Below are 24,326 nucleotides of genomic sequence, written 5' to 3'. Positions count from 1 at the left end.
GCAAGAGTGCTATCACTTCAGTGTGCTGAAGGCTTCAGTCAAGCTAGGGGAGAATGTATAATACTATGCACCAGAGTTGGGGCAGTGTGGCCTACAAATAGTTGGGGAGGATGAGACAGCAAAATGGATATTCTCAACTTAAAAACCAATTAAATCTATGAGCTCTTCTCAATGGGCAGATGTGAGGATCAATGGGACAAGAGGCAGAACTTAAAAGGAGACATTTTGTTGTGGAAGATCTTGGCATTTCCCTTGCTCTAAAGGTGATCCTGCCATAATCTAACCATACTGCCTTAAAAAAATGCTACATTTATGCCCCAATTTTCCACTGTGGTGAACTAACCCTCTGTATGGAAAATAATTATTTTAATTTTCCCATTAATGTTTTGTGATAATCCTGAGTTCAGGCCCCTTTGTTACTGATTCACCAGCCAAAGGAATTACCCTTCACTTTTTACCATCTCAAAACCTAACATTGTTTTTTTTTAAATCACTGCGACAGCAATGTTTCAAGCCTTTTTAACACTTACCTCTCACTCCTGGTAACATACGTATTAGTAATTCTTCACTGCAATCTTTCCTTTGCTCCTGTTCTTCCTATGATCAAGTGCCCTGAGCAGCATGAAATACTCCAAATGTGGTCTAACCTATGGCTGTACAAATTCAACATCACCTTTGTATTTAATGCCCCTAGGCAGAAAGTTCTCAGTCCCATTTTTTTTCCTACCTGCACTCCCACTCCTAAAAAAATCTAAGTACCTGCATCCTTAGACCTGTCTATTCTTCACTCCGTAACAATTTAAGATATAGCTCTTATTACTGTTCTTTCTCCAGAAATATACTACTTCACACTTCTCTCTACTCACGTATACCAGCCACCCATCTCCCTACTCAGCTAGCCTGTGCATATTGTCATGCGTTCTCAGCACTTGCCAGGCTCCCTAATTTTGTGTCCTCATCAACTTCAATATTATTCCTGTGCTTATGCCCAAATATTTTCAATAAGTGGAAAGCAAAGCCTGTTCATTAAAAAATAAAGGCGCAAGTCAGGAGTTTGATGTAATACTTTCCCCACTTGTCATGATGAATGCAGCTTCAAAACAATCAAGAAGCTTGATACCACCAAGGGCAAGGCAGCCCACTTGATTCCCCCCATCCACCAAATTAAACATTCACTCCCTCCATCACCAGTGCAAAGTGGCAGCAGTGTGCGTCGTCTACAAGACATACTGCTGTAGCTCACCTAGGCTCCTTCGACAGCACTTTCCAAACCAAAAATCTCTACCACCTAGAAGGACAAGGGCAGCAGATGCATGGGGACACCACCACCTGAAAGTTTCCCTCCAAGTCACACACCATCTTGGAACTACATTGTCGTTCCTTCACTGTTGCTGGTCAAAATCCTGGAACTCCCTTCCTAACAGCACTGTGGTTGTACCTACACCAGATGGGCTGCAGCGGTTCAGGGAGGCAGCTCACCAGTATCTTCTAAAGGGCAATTAGGAACGGACAACAAATGTTGGCCTTCCAAGTGACACTTGCATCCCATGAACAACAAAAAAAAATCATCACACTCCCTTCATCTATACTGATTATTTTGAAAGTTCCAACTAAATTAGTCAAGCAGGACCTGCTCTTTACTGAGAAGAGACAAAATGGCCTATAATTTACTTTGTTGTCCCCTTCCATTTTCTTGAACAGGGATGTAAATAAAGGCCATCCTCCAGCACATTGGCACAATTCTTCTTTTTTGGAAAATTATGGTTAGTGCCTCTGATACCTCCTCTCTAACCTCTGTACTCAGGAATGTATTTCAATCAAGTCTGGTCATATTTTTACTTTAATCCCCTACTTTATTTTCAAATACTGTACAGTTTTCTTTTAGCTATTTTTCTCCATGAGTGGCTCTTCACCATCCTCCCCAGGGCTCCCTATAAGTCATAATTTCACTTTCCTCTGCAAGCACAGTCAAAATAGTTATTAAACATCATCGCCACACCTTTACTCTCAAGTACAAAATGACCTCCTTCACCTTTCAGTGGCCACATCTGTATTTTAACTATCCTTTTATTTCTTGCTTTTTTTTTTTACTTGCTTTGTCCCTGTTGCTGACCACAATTTTTATTAAAATTAATATTCTTAACCCTCTTAACATTCTCAATTCCACTTTCTTGCACCTATCTTTTATTCATATTTCAGTTTTCTTCTGTAATTTTTGTTCTAATCCACTTATCCTCCGAAATTCAACCTTCAACCCCCTTCAGTCAGAATATATTTAACCTGCTCCTCATTCATCTGTTTTTAAAATATCTCCCACTGCTGGCTTACTATTTAAACTTCCATTGTTTTTGCAGCCAATTCATCCAGACTAAGTTTCTTTTCATACCACTGAAATTAACCAATTTTCAGCCCAACATCTTTATTTTCAAGTCCTGTTATTATGTGATCCTAATTCATTTATGACTACTACCAACCTCCAAGTTATTCAGCAGTCCTACCTTAATTCCTAGGACCAGAAGACAGAACTGGAACCTTTCTTGTTGGACATGCAACACGCTGATTGATTAACAGTTCTGAGAACTCTTATCATTTGTCATCGACTTTAGGACAATTAAAGTCATCCATTATCATAACGCTGTTACTTCTTCAAACCTCTCTAAATTGTCTACATGTCTCATCTTGTTTTGTTTTCCACTATTTAGTGATTGAGACTGTGCTCCAAATTTGGTAACAGATTCTTCATTATTGCTTAAATTAAAACCAGAAAATGCAGGAAACACTCAGCAGGTCAGGCACATCTGTGGATTGAGAAAGATAGGGTTAACATGTCAGATTCAAGACTTTTGTCAAAACCCTGAGATGTTACAGATGAACAGCTTATAAAGAAAGGGAGCGGCCAAGGAAAAGGCGATGGGGAAAAATATCTGATGAGGTCAAGGCCAGGAATTGATTAAATGACAGAAGTGAAAATGGTGTGACAAAAGGAGGCAATAATAAAATAAATAAATGATGCATCTAAGATCCAGAGGATCTGTAAATGGTTGCAGCAGAGTAGCAGACAAGGAGGATAGCATGGTAAAGCTGGCAATACAGCGAAGACTCCAATGCCCCAGAAGTATGATGGAAGAAGAAAAGGCAGGTGACATTAGGAGAGCAGACCACCTAGCTGGCCATGCTCTAACAGAGTATTCCCCACCCCAGACATCAGTCCACAAACTCTCTCTCCTATACATATTTTTAAAAATTTGCTCCAGTTTTGACTTATACACTAGTCACATTCTCTCTCCGATCTTCTTCCTGGTGAAGCAATTTTATCAAAGACAATGGACCCGGCAGCAGCACTGAATTCCTATCAACTACTGCTGTCAGTTTCACTCCTCCAACACTGATATTTTAATGACAACTCCTCATTCTGAATGTCAGCTTCAGTCCGAGCTCCCACTGCTGAAATTGGAGAGGGTCCAGCAAGATAGATAGAGGGAAAATGCACTCAATCAGCAGTGAAGGCCAGAACTGAGGTCCTAAGAGACAGTCGCCATTTAAATATCACAATGCTGGAGATGTGGTGCAGCCATTGGTTGGAACATGCTGGTTTAAAGGAGAACAGAAAGAAAATGTATTTATGGATGGCAGACCACCTGCCAAGGTGGTCTGTAATATTTAATAATGCAATTTTTTTCTGCTGCTTGAATAGTATTTTGAAATTTCCATTTACAAGACTATAGTTGATAAATTACAGACACACACACACACACTAAAAGTAAACTGTTCCATACGCGCAGTGATTACAACATAAAATTCTAGGCAACTGTACACAAATTAGCAAATTCAAAGCCATAATCAAGGCTGCCAAATGAAATCGAAATCTCCAAACTTCAGTGAGGAGTTCCATGTAGTCCATCCATCGTGGTCCTCAATGCTAATCATGAAATGTTTCAAAATTCATCCATAATGCTTAGTAAATTAACTTTTAAATATCAGATATCTCTGAACTGCATCTGTCCATTACAATAAAGAATGCTAGTCTACTGAACCTAATGGAACCACTAATAAAACTCACGGATGATGTTTGCTGAGTTACTCTGCGGCATGTTAATTAACATTAGAAATCTAATTTCTGTTACTGGGAAGGAAACTATTACAAAAACAGTCTGAATAGATGAGCAGATTACTTTACATTAAAATACTCTTCACAGTTTCAAGAATTTCATTGTTTCTAGTTTTTTTGATGATCAAAGCCCCAGTTCCAACTATTTTTACTTTGCTCATTGGTGGCAATTTTTTTGATATTCCTCACATTTGCAAGCATAAAAAAAATCAGAAATAAAAGTTAACTGTTTGTAAATAAAAGACTGCATAAAATTATATTTAAAAGTCAACCAGGTGATACAAATAAACAAGTTTTGATTTTCCCAAACAAGGAAAATCACAATACTCAAGCAGGTTCCAGTTTGGTCTCCTGTAAAAACACTATCTCTGGTGTGCCATTGTGATACTCCAATATTCCTATCATAGTATTATTTATTCAACTTCTTATTTAAAGTATGTTATGAGTACAATGAAATAAGCTCAAGTTCTCCACATTATCTTTTCGGAGCTAGCTGAAAGCTCATCATTGGTATAGACACAAGCAGAAAACATCCCAGTGATCAAGGTGTTCCCAACCCCTCTGGGTAACCTTTGAGCAGAATCATGTGCTGTAGTACTCAAATGTAGTCTGTGTGTACAAATCCACAACCATGAATAATACATGCATACACAGTGCATTTTGAAGCACAAACTAGCATTAAGGAAACCTAAAAAGAACTTTCACAACAGCTCATTTGTTCACATTCTGGCAACAAACAAACTCTGCCTACAAAAAATCTGTTCCACAATAAGTCTTGTGAAAAGTCTGGTTGCACTTAATCATTTAGATGGGATACTGAAAAGCAAATATATCCAATTACCAAGCGTTAGCCATGACTCAGTTGGTAGCACTCTGGCCCCTGTGTCACAAGTTTCTGGGTTAAGTCCCATTCCAGGGCGTAGGCACAAAAATCTATGCTGACACTCCAGTACAGCAATGAGGTCCCATCTGCCTACTTGGCTGGATGCAAAAGAGCCCATGCTACTATTTGAAGAAGAGCAGGGGTTCTATTCCCGTTGTCCAGGCCGATATTTATTCCTCAATCAACATTGCAAAAATATTATGTGGTGTTTATCACATAGCTGTTCGTGGGAGCTCATTGTGCATATCTTGGCTGTTAGGTTTCCTACATTACAACAGTAACTATTCTTCAAAAGTACATCATTGGCTGTAAAGCACCACAAAGTAGTCATGAAAAGCACTTATTAAAAAAACTGACTTGCATTTACATAAGATATTCTCAGTATCAAAGTTTAGTTTTAGACAAAAAAAATCCAGATCATCTCAGGGTTTTACTGTATTTTCCCAATTTAAACTCCTATGGTATTAACAGCTAATTAATGATTCTTGCGAGCTATCAAAATATCTGTGCAAAGTTTACACCATATACACAAACAACATTGAAAAATGAGAGGCAAAGATGCAAAAATCATTTAAACAACTACAGCACAATGTGCATTTATACAGCACCTTTAATGGGGTAAAACATCCTAAAGTCTTTCACAGGAGCAGAGCGTAATCATACAATAACTGACCTTGAACCAAAGGAGGAGGTATTAGGGTGGGTGCCCAAAAACTTGGTCAAAGAAATAGGCTTTAAAATACCTCTTAAAGAAGAGGAGCAAGGTGAAGAGTTTAAGGGAGATAATTCCAGAGCTTCAGTCCTGAACAAATGAAGGGGGTTAGGTGAATGAGACTTGGTGTGGGTACAGACAGCAGGGTTTTGAATGAGCTCAAGTTTAAAGAGATTGGAAGTAACAAAAGCATGGGTGAAGGTTTCAGCAGCAGCTGGGGACAGGCAGAAAGGAATGACATCATGGAGATGGACGTTGGCAGTCCTCGTGATGGAGAGGATATGGGGTCAGAATCTTAATTCAAGGACAAATAGGATGCCAAGGTTGCAAATAGACTGATTACATCTGAGATAGTGACCAGGAAGACAGATGGAATTTGTGGGGACTGAAAATAATGGCTTCAATTTTCACAATGTTTAATTGTAAGGAACTGTGGCTCATCCAGGACTGGAAATTGGACAAACAGCCTGACAACACAGGCAGTGGAGGTGGTCAAAAGAGGTTGTGTTAGGTGACATCATGTCTTTGAAATGATTTGGTGAAGGTCACCTATCTTTGTTCCATATCCCTTGATATCCTTACCTGACAAAAAACCTATCTCAGTTATCCTTGCAATTATCTTAGCACCCACAGCCTTCTGTGAGAAGTGTCCCCCACATTTTTACTTATGGGTTGAAGTGATTTCACTTCTGGATAGCATAGCTCTAATTTTAGGGTTTCCAACATTTCTTTTTGTTTTTTATTCCAATACATCCTTGCTGAATTGCAATGCTCAAAACTGAACGGAGTGCTCCAAATGGAGTTTAACCAAGTATAACTACCTCTTTATATTTGAGATAAAGGTAAAAATGTACCAGAATTTTGATTGCTGTTTGTACCAGTCTGCTAGTTTTTAACAACTTACATTGATTCCTAAATCTCTCTGCTCCCCTAGAGTTCCTCATTTTCCACCATTGAGAGCATACTTAAATTAATCTTTCTTGGGTCTAAAATCAATGACATCACATTTATTCTAGTTTTGTCCACTCAGTCTGTTTATGTACCTTTGAAATCTCCTGCTCCCATCTGGGCTACTTACTGTCACATCCCTAACTTGTCATTTACAAACTTAGATGTTCAACTTTTTATTTCTTCATCCAAGTCATTAATATGATGAAAAATTGAGACCCCAGAACAGATCTCTGGGGAATGCCACCTGCCACATCCAGCCAGGCTACCTATCCTTTAACGTCACACTCTGCTTTCCACCTCCCAATTAATTTCCAACCCACGTCAAAAGGTTACCTTCAATTCTACACGCTCTCATTTTCACTCATAATTTCTTGTGTGGAATCTAATCAAATGCCTTCTCGAAGTCCATAAAGATAATATTCATAGTCACTGCCTTACTTGTGACATCCTCAAAAATATTCAATTAAATTAGTCAGACATGACTTACTCTTCTCCACAACAGGTGTTTAAAAGGTACATTTTAAAGAAGGTCTTAAACAAGTAGAGTGACATAAGGATTTAGGAAGGGAATTCTAAAGCGTGGGGCCAAGATGGCTGAAGGCATGCCTGCCAATGGTGGAGCAAAGAGAGAGGAATGCACAAGTGGGCAGTCAGAGAAGTTGAGCTTTGGCTGAGGTGTAAGGCTGGAGGAGATGACAGAGGTACAGAGGTTGCCCGTCTTTAAATGGCTATGGGCTATTTAAACATGATGATGATGAGAATTTTAAATGTGATATGCTGGAGGACTGGAAGCCAAAGTAGGCCAGCAATAACAGGAGTGATGTGAGGCAGGATTGGTATAGGGTGGTATAAAAGCAGGGTTTCAGATGAGCTAAAGATTACAAAGGATGGAGAATGTGAAGCCTGCCAGGAAAGCAATAGAATAGTTGCCTACTGTGTATAACAATTATTGTGGTCAGAAAGGAAAGCTGAGTGGCTAGCAGTTTACTGGGAATAGTGAAAATGGGTTCAAGGGAGCAAAAAGTAGGTTTACTGGGTGAGATGAGTTTGGGGACGCCTTTGAGGAGAGACAGGGCAGCAATTATTAAAACATGTGGGATCAAGAAAGGACAGTGGGGGGGGGGGACGGACGGACACCAATACAGGTAGCTGAAGGGACAGTCTCAAATCTTAGTGGAATAGATGTACATGAGTCCCGCACACATGTTCTTAGAAGTGATGGTGGAGGGGGTGGGGAGAGGCACACGGAGACAGTTGATGAGAAGTAATATGCTGTTTTTGCAGATAGAGTGAGGTCTGATGCTGCTTGTTGGTCCAGCCAGATTTGGTGATGGATGGCTAAACCATTTGCGCACAGATATGCTCAAGTCTATGCACTTGAACTTGGGCAGCAGTGGGGGGGGGGGTGGGGGGGTCCATGCCAAGGGGAAAAAAAGGTGGGAAAGATTGAAGGTTTTATTGGAGGCAAGGGCATTAATGATAAAGGTGCGGAACAGTCGAACGGATCAAAGGGATGCATAAATACTGTGGTGAACGGAAGGCCACAGTCAAGGAATGCCTGGGGCAGAAAAAGATGAGGTTAAAGTGGGTAGAGGGAAGCAGGTGATGAAGGAAACAAGAAAAAAGTGATAAATGATCATAGCTACAATTGAGGCCATGGGAGTACAGAGGCTACAGAAGATGGCAACAACAAGGGGATTACCATGAATATTGATATGGGTTTATATGGAAGAGGGGGTTCAGGGAGCACAGGAGAGCCCGAAATCAGAAGGCAAGGGAAAAGTGAATTCAGATTGAGATTGAAATCATTGAGGATGAGGGGTTTCTCAGTGCAGAAGCTGAGGGAGGAGAGCAAGGAGGAACATGGCTTGGGGAGGGCAACAAGAGATTGAAGATTTTAAAGGTGAAGTAAAGGGTGGGACCTCATGAGGTGCTTGAAGAAATTGCCAAATAAGTAGTCCATCTGATTTCCAAGTCAGTGACCAAATGCATCATGTATTTTATTAAGCTAAGTGATGATATCTGAGAGTGCCATTTGTATTACTCTCACTCGTGAATTTACAAATGAGAATAGAAGAGCAGATTATTCAATCTTTAAATTGATTTTTACGACCTGAAAGTCCATTCCATCAATTGGTTTACCAATATAGCGTCCCAAAAAACTGATTTGGCATAGTTGCAATTTACTACACTAAGAATATTCGGTTTCAGTCAAGCCATTCAGCAAGGCACTGACCAAGCAGGCCCTAATCAAAAAAAAAAAATTATTTTCAATTTGTCAGGCAAGCCACATCATGACTTTCTCATGCATTTCTTTTAAAAGCCAAAAATACACTTAGATGGAAAAGTGGCATGTGGAATAAGGAGTTAATTTTAACAAACATGCTAATTCCCTTTATGCACTGAGACACAACATCACTGCCTGATTTGTTAAAGCATAATCAGATCAATGCTGATGGAAACAATTAGGTAGCACAAGTTGTTTTAGCATCAAGATCCAATATGCAGCAATAAGATGGAATTTCAACCGCGCACAGCTGAATTTCAATACTGCTTGTGGGGAGGGAAACCACCCTCAGGCTGCTTTCCGCATGCATCTATGGTCTATTCAAAAGAGCAATAGCAGAGGACCGAGAGGAGATTACAGTTCCACCATTTCAGCTACAGTTGGTGAAGGGATCAGGGAAAAACAGTCAAGTGTACCATCACCAAATGACAAATGTTCTAATACAGATTGTTGCCAAATCCAACCTTTGCTCTCAACCTGCAAAGTAATTTCCTTTTGAATGCAACAAATTATTTCCCTAAAAGAATGCTAATGAATACTATTTGATATTGTTGTTAACTTTAGATGTACACCATAAGCAAATGAGCTTGCTATGGCTCAAAACAGCTGCTTTAGAAGTAGGTGCTGAACAGATGAACTCTTGGCTGAGAAAAGAAAGCAAAGAGAGAAAAACGGAGAGGAAGTTCTTCCTGCAGTATCAGATTAAGAGGTTTAAGTACAAATCATCTTCTGTGCTAAACTGCAGAACAGGTGTGGGGAACATCTCTAGATTTCTTCCGTGCAATTCCAAAAGCATTCATTTTAATCTAAACGGTTAAAACCAGGGCATAGGTCAATACATGAAATGCAAAAATTAAAGCAGACTTACATTTGATTAATCACCATTTTGAAAATTGGAATTTTTCACAATGATGGATGTAAATTAAGCCTATTGTATTCTTCCATAAGTAGCAGCCCTTAAATTTAATAGAGTCAATGGTTATCGCTTTTCCATTAACTTACTGGCCTGTGCAAAACAATATTAGGGGAAGTGTTGTAGTCATAGAGTGGACAGATAGATGCAGACAATAATTGCTCATTCACTCAGTTCTGGTGTTATCTGGACAACGCAAAATGCTGAAGCTCTGTACATTTTGCAAGCTCCTAAACACCATATTGAATGTTGTAGGTCTGTAACGAGAATGTATTTAAAATTGTGTTTCATTTCATATCATAACTCCTTTTGTTTGTGCAAAATATGCAATATAACAAGTTAGCAATCTTTTATTTTCTATGAATTGACAGTTCAGTTTAAGAAAATAAGGGTGTGTAAAAAGGTGTTGAGCAGATAAGACTTTAAAAAAAAATCAAACATACTGAGCATTCATCATCTGCCACTGTTTCAAATAATGGTTTACAAATGGATACAATTGTGAAGCTTTTTTAAAAAAAAGATACCATTCCAATTTATGCCATTTTAAATTAAGATAAAATCTCTGATGTATAAAGTACAAAAATCAGCATTAATTAAACGTTGTGTTTAGGAAAATAGCTAAACTAGATGTATAATCTTTTGAATGTGAAATATGCCATCATGTTATGAACTATTTTAAGACAATCTCTGGAGCTCTCAACTTAAAACATCACATACATCAAATGACTCACTTAACAGCTAACACCAGGTGCATTCAATTTACTTGTACCTTTAGAGACTTCAGATAATTTTAATATTACACTGGTGTGTATCATTGATAATGAGTGGAACTGCTGTTAGACTTTGCCAATCCAATACCTATCTCTAATTAGTAACTGTCCATATCATGATAAGGTAAACTCAGTTTGACCTTTCCATCATGTATCTATAGCAACCCTGCCATTCAGTTTATTTTTAAACTGATGAAATAGCACATAGTAAAAGATCCTCAGTTAGATATGGGTGATTAATTAACACATTTTGATTGGAATAAACATTTCTTCTGAGGGCTGTATGAGTCAGTAGTGTTAGAGGACTATTGTTGAGAGAAAGTCTGAAAAAAGCCAGTGATTAAGATGCAGAGTAGCTTAGTTTCAAATACCTAGTCCTTCTGCCAAGTCCATATCCTATCTAATGAGGGTGTAGTTACTTAACATTCATCACCAGTGAACTCTGTAACTTTATCAGCTTACAAGCATGGCGCCATTGCAAGGCCAGGCCATTTTCAGTTCTCAGATAGTACAGATAAAAGTGTGATAGATTACAATAGATTGTTTCACTTGAGAATATGTGGCTCCCAGAACACATAATATAGTTCCCATCAGTTGGTTGGGGAAGGAAAGTGAATGAAAAAAAGAGACAATAAGAGGACTAGGATAAGAAATGAATGATACAGAAACAAGAATAATTAAGAAAAGAAGAGACCAAGTTACAAAGAAGAGCTAAGCAAGAAATTAAATTTAAAACTGCAAGGAGTAAAAGAGAAGGGAGGGGGGATATCCATTGTATAGTCGGGAAGAAAAAGACTGTAAAGAGAGTGGGAAAGCAGAGGAGGGAAAGGCGAAAAAATAACAGGGTGAATGCAAATTAGAAGTACAGGAGAAGTGGGCCAAAGAATCAACAGTAACGGAAAAGGAAGAATTAGTTGTGGTGCAATGGAAGTGTGCCATAAATCTAGTCCTTGAACCCAACCTCATTAATAGAACACAAAGAATATGAAATAGAAATTAACCTGAGTTGATCTATCCTAACAATAGAAGTATAGTATTAATTAATAATTCCTTATTTCAATTTGCACAAGAACATTTCAGAATAATTTGTTTATTTCTTGAATCAATTCAAGCAATTTTATGCCTTTTTGAGAAGAGTATTTTCTTTCAGGCCAATTGAGCTAAGCCAAATCATTAAACAAACATCTGACAGCATAACATACAATTCAGGAACAGTTTGCGATTTTAAATATTTTAGAACACCTGCTATACCGAATGTTGTACTTTGAGAAATTCATTGTCTAACAATGAATGCTACCACTGTATTTTTAATCCAGTTTGGTTTACATTGTGTGGAAGTTAATTTAAACAAGCAACTTTTGGAATCAAATAACGTGGCTATATTATGTTCTACGTCAACAAAAATATTTCACTGCTGCATATTCAGCAGATGCATTTATTGGAAAGCCATTAATTACCAGCAAGTGAGACAGCATGACTTCTGGCTCCTTCATGTAAATGGAGACTCGGCTCTCTGAAGCCAGAGAATGATGGAAGCCACAATTAACACCAGCAGCTATTCACATTTTTGTTCTAATGTTGTTGCTTCCAAAAAAACAATGGGCAAAACCACCTCTTGGGGGTTTGGCAATTTAAGAAAAGCACTGTTGTTTGCTGTGGTCATGATGCAAGATACATACAGTATCAGTTGCCTGTGAAATCCTAAACGCAGCCTTGCAGTTGGCCACATTTTTGCCCTTAGATTTACTCTAGTTTTCTGCTCTAGTACAATTTGTTAGGCACTGACCATTCTCCAGTATCTCACCCATGTGACTACTCACATGTGAACTACAGCCTTGAACGCACTTATGTCTTGCCTTGTCCTCACTATGTCATAAATACAGTATGCGTGGTAGAGTTCATGATTGACATTCATTGATTAACCATTGCGATGCTAAGAAAACTCACTGTCATCATGTACGTTTTTCGGTTTTGTTCTATGCTAAAATACTTGTGCGAATAATCACGTAAATGGAACAATACCCACCATAATTTTCATGCATAATTCCAACAGGGGCTGCTGAGGAAAATGGCTAAGGACAACTAATTAAGCATGGACAATATACTGAAACAAGGATTTTCCAGTTTTTATTGGCTCACCTGGTCACTGTTTCTACCAGCTAAGTCATAATAATTCAGTACTAACATCTAACACTTATAGCACAATGTTTAGAAAAACAATCTCAACCAAGCAATTTCATTTAGCGGTAACATAGATGACTGGTGAAATTAAAGATTGCAACTATGCAGATCAGAGTGCCCTGTAACTAAAGCAGAGAATCCTATTCAATATCTTCTCCACAGTCCACTTGCACCAGAAGTGCATTGTACTAAGCACCTATTTTTGAAGAGTATATCTTACCTTGAGCCTAACAACTAGTGCACCCCAATCACCACCACCACGGAATAATTTCTTTTGAAATCCTGATTCTTACGTAGCATAAAGTTCTATTTCCTTAAACAATATACTAAACTAATCCATTGGATTCTATGTACTAATGCAAATATCAGGGCACACCAACATAATGTTCCCTCCTTTCCTTCACAGTTCCATTAAAATCTTGAACTCAGATAGATTTTTGTTAGTTGGAGGTATTAAGGAATATGGAACAAAGGTGGGTAAATGGAGTTGAGGTGCATATCAGCCATGATCTAATTGAATGGTGCAGCAGGTTCAAGGAGCTGAATGACCTACTCCTGTTCCAATGCTCATTACATCAAGACATAAACCAAAAAAGTGGGTCAGCAGCCTACACAGCACTTTGCAATCGATTTGCTTAGGTAATTAATATGCAGCAGTGCTACAAAGAATCAAGGCATTGTTTTCTAACATAACATGACACTCTGTCACTAAATTATAGAGGATACTGTTCCATTTAAGCAAGTATTCACACAATTATTTTTAGTGTAGAACCAAACTGCAGCAGTCAGTTCTCTCAGTGTCTCATAACTCCTAAAGAATGTGAATCATGAACTCTACCAAACATCCCACGCTAATGTAAATCATGGACTCCATACTTGTGACTTTATTCATATGTTACCCAATCAATTCCCAAGTGGGTGCTCCCTGATAACAAACTAACTTCTGGACCAATGACTTACTTTTTTTTCAAAATAAGGGTCAATGATGATACCAGTAAAGTCATAAACTAAAAACTAAGTGAAAGGGCTTTGCTATGTGATACTAACCAGAGATGATTTAATGGCAATAGCTCACAAAAAGAAGTTCTGATACTGTGAAAGTATTTTCCTCTTGCCTCAGATTTTATGCGCAAAATGATAGTGATTTAATTTTCAGCAAAATACCACTCATTGTCATTTTTGCTCCATAGTCAAAATCTGATAACATCTCACCAGTTAATTTCAAATCACTTTTTAAATCACAGACATGGAACTCCAATTTTGGTCTGCCCACCTTGGTAAACAGGAGAACAAAACTGATAAGATCACCTCCACCTTGTTTAAATGGTTTGTTTTTTAAGCCACCTCCAAAGGGGAAAAGAAAACAAAAAAACACAAAGGGGGGCTCCCTTTTGTACCAGGGGCAACTCCATGACAAGCAGGCAGCAGAGGATGATCGAGTAACCAGTTGAGAGGGGGAAAAGCATTGCATTACTGAGCATGCAGGAGGAACAACCAGTCAGCTCATGAAGTCAGAAGTATAAATGGCTGCATTACAAATTTGAGTGGCACTACCTATGAAAGTGTTTGGGCTATTTTTTGATCCAAGTAACACTACTCAATAAAGGCAGGCAGTCATAACTGTACAAGATTTCCCTTGATCAGACAGCCAATTTTTTTCCCTCCTCTGAACAACAGATCATCAAGAAACAGTGCATAAACTCATTACTTTGCCCAAGGAAGAAAGATGGGCTGACGAGCAAATGCCCAGATCATGGCCATTCTGAAGACTGCCAAACCCTCAATTTTCTTTTTTTTTTAGCTCTGACTCAATTAGCACTTTCAGTCCAAAATTAATATTTTAAAAAAGGCATCAGAAGATGGTGTGCTCATTCTCCTGAAGACAGGCAGTCAATCATGCCCTATCTTATTGCATGAACATTCACCTTATTTGCGTAGACCTAATTTGAAAAATTTAATTTTATGTAAAAAAGAGATTACAAAAAAAATGTTATCATCAAGCAATGAATAATCCAGGCAGTTTTTTTTCCCTGGCATTTTGGTGGAGTGTGATAAGGCTAAAAACAACAGGCTGCTCAGTAAAGTGAAAAAAAGAGAGATAGATAACATTGATATGCACTCCTACACAAAACAGTCCAACCCTTATCTTTGCTTTTTATCACAGTTCTTTTTTTTTTTACACAACCAGACTGGAAGCTCCTTTAATAAAACACCATGAGAGGGAAAAATAGACGTGAAGTTCTAACTCTCCCCCTTTAAAAAAAAGGAAACATAATTTATCAAGGTATTATCGAGAAATCCAGACACCCTAATCAGCTCCCATGAAGTCAGTATTTCCATTCTTATCTAGTGGAGGAGTGGAAATGGAGAAGTGATTGTCAGAGCTGTGCAGATTACTGGAGCGGAATGCTAATGGAAGACAAGGCTCGACCATTGGTCGCTTAGTACTTGCTATCTGCACCATTATCAAAGCTTATCAATGCAACCATCGCTTCATAGTAATGGGGCCAGTTCAACTTTCTGCATTATCATATAGCAAACCTGCCCAAGAGGCCTACACCAGGAGAATGTTATCCAGCTCAGAAAAGGAGAGAGAGAGGAAAAAAAAGGAAAAGCAATGATGGCAGCAGCAGCAAAGAGTGGAACCAGAGAAGGGTGGAAGCATAGAGGGAGAGGGAGAGAAAAACAGAAAAAAATACATATACAATCACAGAAATATAAAGGAACTGGAATGAGTAATAAAAAATGAAATGCATGAAGTAAGAGAAACAAAAAGGAGACAGGGCAACAGATAGTAACTGTAGAAAAGCAATGAAAGGGGATTTAAAAGTAAGAAACCAGGTAGAAAAAACAATCAAATGAATAGAAGAATTCAAGTGAATAGTGAGGGAAATCAGGCAGACTAAAGACTGTGTAACATTATATAATAGACAACAGGAAAGAAATAAGACAAAAAGAACAAAGCTCTTGCAAATGAAAAAAACTAAAAAGACACATTGTAAACATTACGAAGAACGTATGATCTCGAGTACATTACATTCTTTACTTTCACAATGTAGCCGATACTAGATATTCTTATAGTCGCCACATAAAGTTTGTTTTAATACTTATTAAAAGTTTCTAAATGATCAGCAGCAACTTTTAACGACTAATGTGAAATTATTTCCACAAAAAAGGACAGTTGAGGCCAAACATTTTCTTCAACTACAACACTGAATAGCAAGTCATTAGCTTGAAAGTTTGCACATAAACAATGATTAATGATGCACTAATCAAAGGTATCCAGCTTACCAGACAGTATTTAGCTTTAGCCTTGCAATTAAAGACAAGTACAGTATCTTAACCATGAGGACATCTCAAATACAGCCTTTGGAGTCTAGAAGCCAACCTAGATACAAGAATGCATGCACAAGAAGCCAAGAATATTAAAACAATTTTCTTCAGTTTGTACATTTTACATCTTACTATAATTACTGTTATTGAAAAAAAACTCGTGATGCCTTTTGGGCAGAGGGAACTGATCCAGTAATTTGTGAACAACAGACATTATACAATCAGTACCAATTCATAGTTCCAAATAGGTGGTTTATTTTCACTTCTTGTTATCTGCACAGTTATATATTCTTTCTAATTTTACTTCCTGTAATCAGAAGATTCTTTTTGTATTAGCTTCTTACTGCAGATTATATAATGATGTACATAAGTCAGCAAGGTAACTGAAGCCCATTTGAGTTTCTTTTACTTCCCACCAAAGCCTACATTGCCCTAAATAGATTTTGCATCAGATTTTCTTAGGTATGCACAGTATCCCCTAATGTCTGCTACAGTGTAAGCTGCTCAAATCTAGTTCAAGATCAACTTCCTCCAACAAATAGAGAATCAATTTTAAAAAGACACAATTGTACATTTCCATTCAGCATGTCAGTGTCAGTAGTCAACCCCCAAACTCTGTAAGCTGTTGCTGTTTTCAAATAACATGATCTATTGTTTAAAATGATTGGCCAATACATTGGATTATTGATAACAGAAATCTAACAGGTTTTGTCTCATTTGTGGGGTCATTTTTCTCGAAACTTTCACCTGTGAATCTATTCCACTCACCATTAGGATTGGGTAGAAAAGGGGAATAAAAAAACTAATAAAAGCGTGCTAGGGCGACACTCAGACACCAGGGCAAATTTTGCCAACTCAAAATGTTGCATCAAATATGAATTATTAAAATTATGAACGTTCATCTGATATACAACTAAACATTCTGTCCAAACGACTAGCAACATTTATCCAGCTGTTAAACCTTATTGATAAAAAACAAAAATAAAGTATGTTCTATTGCTTTATGAGCCACTAGTTACGTATCTTTCACACGAATAATCAATAAATTACTAGCGTTATGTAATACACTACATATAGTTTCACCACGGGATCAAAACAACTTCTAAAAAAAACTGCTACCGAAGTCCTGGCTGCCACAGAGCATCGTTGCAAGTCAAAAGAAGCCTATACAGAATCAAATGAGATTAGCAAGCGAGAAAAAATAGTTTTAGTCTAATTCCAGGTGGTGTAATGATGAAAAAGCTGTCTACATGTGCCCTTTTCCGCCTCTCCCAATGTAATGAACTCAATGTTAAAATGTAAAGAAATCAACGGCACTAATAGCTAAACGATGGAATCGATTACATCAGCAGACTTTGTTTTTTTTTGCCTTTTTTTTATTTCTTTGTATTTCTATAACCGTCCCACTCGGTACCTCTCCAGTCTGGTATGAACTGATAAGAACTGCTATCGCACTTGGCAATCTATATCAGGACCTAGATCAAGCCTCCGGCTTATCGTGTTTTCTCATCACCCAGTCTACAGTCAAACAAGCTCCACTTTTGTTCAATGTTTCCTTTACCAGAAAAATAGAGTCGTCATCAGAAAAAGGGGCTATATTTTTTTTAAAAAAAGTAAAACAAAATCAAACCCATGTATAAAACAGGGAAAGTCAAGAATATAGAGAACTGGCGATTGTTCCTGCGATAAAAAAAAACACCAGATAAGTAAATGATGACCGATTATTTTTAGCTTGCATTGAGCAGACACTCTGGTTCGCTGACGAGGTCGGCTGTGAAATATATATCCTGTGCCTCCTACTTTCTCATCAGAAATATGAACACCTGCCTGGAAACGGTCGTTTTAAAGCTGAGGAGAGACGCCGCGGCGCTGACAGACGGCAAGAGAGTTTGTGAAGTGAGCAGAAGAGCAGGCAAAGCGACAAACTCACGTTTAATCTGCCGGGGGTTACTCTGTTTCCTCCTGGACATTGTGGCTGCCGGTTGCCGTGGCTAGGAGGGGGGTGGGGGGGGGCGGGAGTGGGGGTGGAGGAGGAGGAGGGAAGGGGGTGGGGGAGAGGTTTAGGGGTGGACAGCCGTGGTTTGCAGTCGCAGCATGGCACTACGGTGAGAGAGAGCGCAGTCTGAGCACGGAACTGAGTGAGCAGAGCCCAGAGCAGCCGCAGCGCAGCGAGCCATTCACAAGCGCCGCGCTAGTATCCAGAGAACACTCACCCGATACACTGTATCCACTCCGCCGTCTGACGTCATGCCGCTGGCCGCCGCCATGGCAACCGGGCAGCATTGAGCCGTGCGTCAGGACGCACCAATGTAAACAAGGCTGAGTGACATCACGTGCTCCACCTGTGTCCCCTCGCGGGATTAAAGCAAAACCTAAAGAGACGAACGAGTGGTTTACTCGGTGAAGCGTTTGGGCCAGTTCATTGTTTAAACATGTCATCTTTTTTTTAATAGGTGGGCCAAGTTTCAGTCAGGTGCACTGTCGCTCACGTTTTGTTTTTGAAAACTTGACCACTCTTTTAAAAAGCACAGCACTTGTTTGGCTGGGTTTGCAAGCTGTCACATTCTTTGCCATCACAGATGCAATCTTAACTTTTCCTCGGCGAGCTTTTTGGTTTCACCAGCCTAACACACGCGGATTTCCAATGTTTACAACTCTCCAAAACTAGCCAGTGAGATGTTCCCACAGGCTTACCGGGTCGGGGAGTGCACCTTCTCCCACCCCTTGTAGAGGGACCGATACTCCCTACTTAAATCTGAGGACTTGAGGCGCCGGTTGGACACAATGTGTTCGGCTCCTGCGAATGTGTTCAGAGAGGCATTGCATGCTTGAGTTTTAACCAGTTAAACCAAAGTGAAATATTGCGCATGCTGGAAATTTGAAATAAAAACAGAAAATGCCGGAAATATTCAGCGGGTCTGGCAGCGTCTGTGGAGGGAGAAACGGAGATAACGTTTCCAGTCGAATGTGACTTCTTTAGAACTTTAAACGTTTAAAGCTGTACAGCTTTCCGGCACAGAACACTGGCAAACTTTTCACAGCTAAGCCTTCGAGTGTGTAGGAAGTGAAAAACAACAATTTGAGCAGGAAACTGTAGATTTGGATGTTCTTCAGCAAAAATTGCAGGTGGTTATATAGGTCATGGGCCAGAGCATATCTAAGCACCCCTAAACAAAAACAGAATTACCTGGAAAAACTCAGCAGGTCTGGCAGTTTTCTTCTCCGCCGATGCTGCCAGACCTGCTGAGTTTTTCCAGGTAATTCTGTTTTTGTTTTGGATTTCCAGCATCCGCAGTAGATTTTTGTTTTTATCTAAGCACCCCTACTTTATCTGAATGGGTATTGACTTCTAAAATCACTGATACGTGCATACCTCTATTGCAGCGGCTAAGCAATTTTCTGTGATCCTTGTAATACTGGTTTTAGTTCTGAGAGAAAGTGCGATCAGTGTTTAGGGAAGATCTGTCAGATATTAGATGCGCTATACAACCATCAATATGATTACCTTGCGTGTTTAGAAATTGCACTTGAAATACACTCAGCACATAAGGTAGGACAATGGCGCTTCTGATAGCAATTTGATTATGTCTAGCTCATGTATCAGATCCACAGAAGAGTGACATGTAGATACTGGGGTACTGCACCACCAGCAACTAAAGTTTGGCATAGACAAATACCAAACAGGGCTTCTACCAACTTGCATGGTTTCCTGGAATTTAAAGAAGAATTGCTTGCACCTACATTGTTACTTGGATATTTTTCAGCAAAGCCATTGCCAGTATTAAATTGAAATGACTTTCATTATTTTAAAGCTAAGGTGGCCACTTTCACTTCCCTGGGAATGCTCATGATTCATGGATCTAGCAGTAATCCAACATGTGATGGCTGGGAGTTATGGGCTGTACATGACAACCATTGTTTTGTACAACCTGTGCATCAAGGTTGGAGAGTGATATAATGTGTTAGAAATTAGTTCAAACCGTCTGAACAAGCTGCAGAGATTGATCACTGCATCTGAAGAAGTAGGCCTGAGACATCGTTATTAGGTTTGGTGTAAATTACATCAGTGAGCTGCAATTATCCTACTGGGTGTCCTTGAGCAGCTTGCTAGCAAAGGCGCCTCCAATATTCTAATGAGCCTATGCTTTCTGCCTGTCAGAATGGAGGCTTAGGTGTCAGTGGTGCATGGCACCATTAAATTTCTAGACCATTGAGCCTCAAACCTAGCAGCCCTACTGATCAGGTAGACTTTTGGAATGATCAAGCAGTGCGTCAGGTGACTGGCAAACACCTCATATATGCCTCTGAAACAATGGCCAAAGTAATAATGTGCTGCATTCTGCCTAACACTGTCATTGGTAAAGGTATAGCAATTGATTGACAAACTTCAGGAACCAGAACAGAGAAATATGAGGACATGCACATATATCCCCATGTGTAAAGAAGCACTGTGGCATGTGACTTTTCCCCCTGAACATCGGCCATCATATATCTGTCTTGTTTTGACTTCCAGAGTGGAAGAAATGGAATTAATTGTATTGCTCTACAGAGCCAGCATGGACTTTTTGAGCCAAATGGCTTCTTTCTGTGCTGTAATGACTCTATGAGCCATAACTTATGGTGGAGTGGCAATTGAGTCAGATTGCCACTCCGCTCGAAAGTTCTTACCTTGAAATCCAGGTCATCCTAACTCGCCCGACCTTCCAACTCAGGCCAGATGAGATCTGGGCAGAGCAGTGCGTCCCTGGGGCCTAGCATCGAAGATTGTAGAATCGAAGGTAAGCCACACCCATTTTTATGGCACCAGCTGCCACAAACCAGGTAAGTTGAAAGGTCTTTGACAAAGAAAGTGTACAAGGTAAGTGGGAAGGATCTGGCAGGGGTGGAGGCGGTGTGTCGAGTTGGGCCTTGGAGGGGGGAGGATGCGGTGTCGGGTTGGGTCGAGTCAGGTCAGGCCTTGGAAGTGGGAGGCTTAGGCCAGGTCTTGTGGGGAGGGGTAGTCAGAGGTTGGGGGATGGTGGTAGTGGGGAACTCCCTTGGGGGGAGGAGTCCCACATCGTGGGTATCCTGTGGAGCGGAGAAGTTCCCTGGAGGGGGGAGACCCGTGGGGGGGGGGAGTGTCATGGGGAGTGGAGGGTTTGAGGGAGTCCCATGGGAGGAGGAGTAGTCAGGGAGGTGGGGGGAGTCCCACGGGGGCTTGTGGTGTGAGGGGAGTCGCGTGGGGGGGTCAGTGTGTGTCTGTACAATAATTACCCAGAAACTAGAAGTGGTTTTAATTCTTCTAATTATGTCTGGGTTACTATTGATGTAATACAGTCAGAACCATCTGAAGTTTACGATTTAAATCGCAATTTCTGGATGGTTCCCAGAGCAGGGCAATTGTCCATGGGAAGCTTGCACTTCCCAGGGAATTGTATGCAAACCTTACCTGGGAACATCCAGCGGGGGTGATGGGAGGTTCCAGTATATCCCTGCAGATATGACGCCCTGGAGCCCGGAAGTTACAGCCCCATGATTCTACTTCAAAGTTATCTGTCCTACATGCTTGGGTACTCTGGCCTTTCATTTCACTAATAACTCATCCACATTAACATGTATTAATATCCTCTAGTGGTCATAGAGCACATATAGATAACATTTATTTAACCTCATTGTGCATTATTGCGTGTCCTTCCTAAGGTGCTTTGTACCTTTAACAGAGTACAGGGAAGGATTCCAGGCACATAGCCTGGCTAAATAAGAGCACAAGACAGAGATTAGCCTATAACCATAAGATCTAATTACCTGTTACATTCCTCATGGGATTGTCCTATGAGGAAATATTAAGTGGACCAGCCTATATTCCTTGGGAGTTCAGATGAATGAGGGGTGACCTAATTGAAACATATAAAATTCTTAAGGGGCTTGACAGGGTAGAGGCTGAGAAAATGTTTCTCCTGGCTGGGAAATGTGGGGTCATAGTCTCAGACTAAGGGATCAAACATTTAGGATTGAGATGTGGGAAAACCTCTTCAGTTAATGGGCTGTGAATCTTTGGAATTCTCTAACCCCAGAGACTGTTGGATGCTCAGTAGTTTAGTATATTGTATGCTAAACTGAGTTCAACAGACTTTTGCATACAAAAAGAATCAAGGGGTATGAGGATAATGCAGGAAGATGAATTCGTGTTAGAAGATCACCTGTGATCTTGTTGAATGGTAGGGCAGGCTTGAATGACCTACTGCTACTCCTATTTCTTTTGTTCTCCTGTATATCAATTCTCCAAAACAAGAGAGGAGCCTTCCTGTATTTACCTTTCCATGTGCAGGATAATTACATGTGAAAAGCATATTTAGGATTACAGGTATCTCCGGGACATACAACGCTCCTCAGACTGCTGTTCTCGTCGCATTCTGAGATCCACACTCAGTGCCATGCGCCGCCATATGAACACACTCAACCTCTCCCTCCAGCAGCACCGCCTCACCCTTTTCAAAGCTGCGCGTGCCCCCGGTTTCATTTTATTTTTCGTCTCATCCGACGCCTCAACAAGAAACTTTGTGTCTTTCTTTCAGGTGCAAAGGAACGCAAGCTCCAACAACTCATCGACACCAACACCCATCCAGGACCCTCCTTTCCTGCCTGTCCCTCTGTCCCCATCCCGTCTTCCAATCCCAGCCCCAGCTGTGTATTCACCATACCCCCTGACCTTCCCCTCTCTGACGCTGAACGTTCAGTGCTCAACAAAGGACTTAGTTTCATACCCTTACGCCCTCATCTCAATGAATTTCGGGTTCGGCACGACGCTGAACTCTTCTTCTGCCGCTTTCGTCTCCGTGCTCATTTCTTTGGGCAGGAGTGCTCTCCCCGTTCAACGGATCCTTTTACTCACCTCCAATATTCTCCCTCCACCTGGACCCCTCCCTCTGGATTCTTACCTTCTCTTGATCTTTTCATTGAGAACTGTCGGCATGACATTAGTCATCTCAATTTCTCTGCTCCTCTCACCCACTCTAACCTGTCTCTCCCTGAACTTGCTGCACTCCGTTCTCTCAGGTCCAACCCTGACATTGTCATCAAACCCGCTGACAAGGGTGGTGCTGTTGTTGTCTGGCGCACTGACCTCTACCTCGCAGAGGCTGAGTGTCAACTCGCAGACACTTCCTCCTACCTCTCCCTGGACCATGACCCCACCACTGAACATCAAGCCATTGTTTCCAGGACTGTCACTGACCTCATCTCCTCTGGAGATCTTCCTTCCACAGCTTCCAACCTGTTGGTCTCCCAAGCTCGGACGGCCCGCTTCTACCTCCTACCCAAAATCCACAAACAGGACTGTCCCGGCAGACCGATCGTGTCAGCCTGTTCCTGACCCACGGAACTCATTTCTCGCTATCTTGACTCCATTCTCTCTCCCCTTGTCCAGTCCCTTCCCACCTACATCCGTGATTCCTCTGACACCCTACATCATATCAATAATTTCCAGTTCCCTGACCCCAACCACCTCCTCTTCACCATGGATGTCCAATCCCTCTACACCCCCATCCCCCACTGGGATGGTCTGATGGCTCTCCGCTTCTTCCTCGAACAGAGGCCCAAATAATCTCCATCCACCACTACTCTCCTCCGTCTGGCTGAACTTGTTCTCACACTGAACAATTTCTCCTTAAACTCCTCTCACTTCCTCCAAATAAAAGGTGTGGCTATGGGTACCCGCATGGGCCCCAGCTATGCCTGTCTCTTTATGGGGTATGTGGAACATTCCTTGTTCCAGTCCTACTCCGGCCCCCTCCCACAACTCTTTCTCTGGTACATCGATGATTGCTTCGGTGCTGCTTCATGCTCTCGCCTAGACCTGGAAAAATTTATTAATTTTGCTTCCAATTTCCACCCCTCCATCATTTTCACATGGTCCATCTCTGACAATTCCCTTCCCTTCCTTGACCTCTCTGTCTCAATTTCTGGTGATAGACTGTCCACCAATATCCATTACAAGCCTACTGACTCCCACAGCTACCTCGACTACAGCTCCTCACACCCCGCTTCCTGTAAGGACTCCATCCCATTCTCTCAGTTCCTTCGCCTCTGTCGCATCTGTTCTGATGATGCTACCTTCAAAAACAGTTCCTCTGGCATGTCCTCCTTCTTCCTTAACCGAGGTTTTCCACCCAGGGTGGTTGGCAGGGCCCTCAACCGTGTCCGGCCCATC

The 24,326-nt window shown here is 40.6% G+C and overlaps 1 protein-coding gene across 5 annotated transcripts in view; it reads right to left on the bottom strand.

The window, feature by feature from the left end:
• The window catches only part of zfpm1 (zinc finger protein, FOG family member 1), a 222,465-nt gene extending 204,063 nt beyond the window's left edge, over positions 1 to 18,402 (bottom strand). For 2 of the 5 annotated variants that reach the window (XM_078544437.1, XM_078544441.1), the window contains exon 1: positions 18,069 to 18,358. In XM_078544437.1, the coding sequence (XP_078400563.1) occupies positions 18,069 to 18,108 (40 nt within the window). In that variant the 5' untranslated portion in view covers positions 18,109 to 18,358. Of the gene's footprint in view, positions 1 to 16,096; positions 16,194 to 17,856; positions 17,922 to 18,068 lie in introns of those variants that run through there. The other 3 variants (XM_078544438.1, XM_078544440.1, XM_078544439.1) reach the window with 3 other exon arrangements.
• Between the last annotated feature and the right edge of the window lie 5,924 nt (positions 18,403 to 24,326).

Source organism: Cetorhinus maximus, chromosome 6 (genome assembly GCF_964194155.1).
Source record: "Cetorhinus maximus chromosome 6, sCetMax3.hap1.1, whole genome shotgun sequence".
Classification (NCBI taxonomy): Eukaryota; Metazoa; Chordata; class Chondrichthyes; order Lamniformes; family Cetorhinidae; genus Cetorhinus; species Cetorhinus maximus.
Note: the sequence above shows the minus strand (reverse complement) of the source record. Positions and strands in the feature narration are given on the sequence as shown.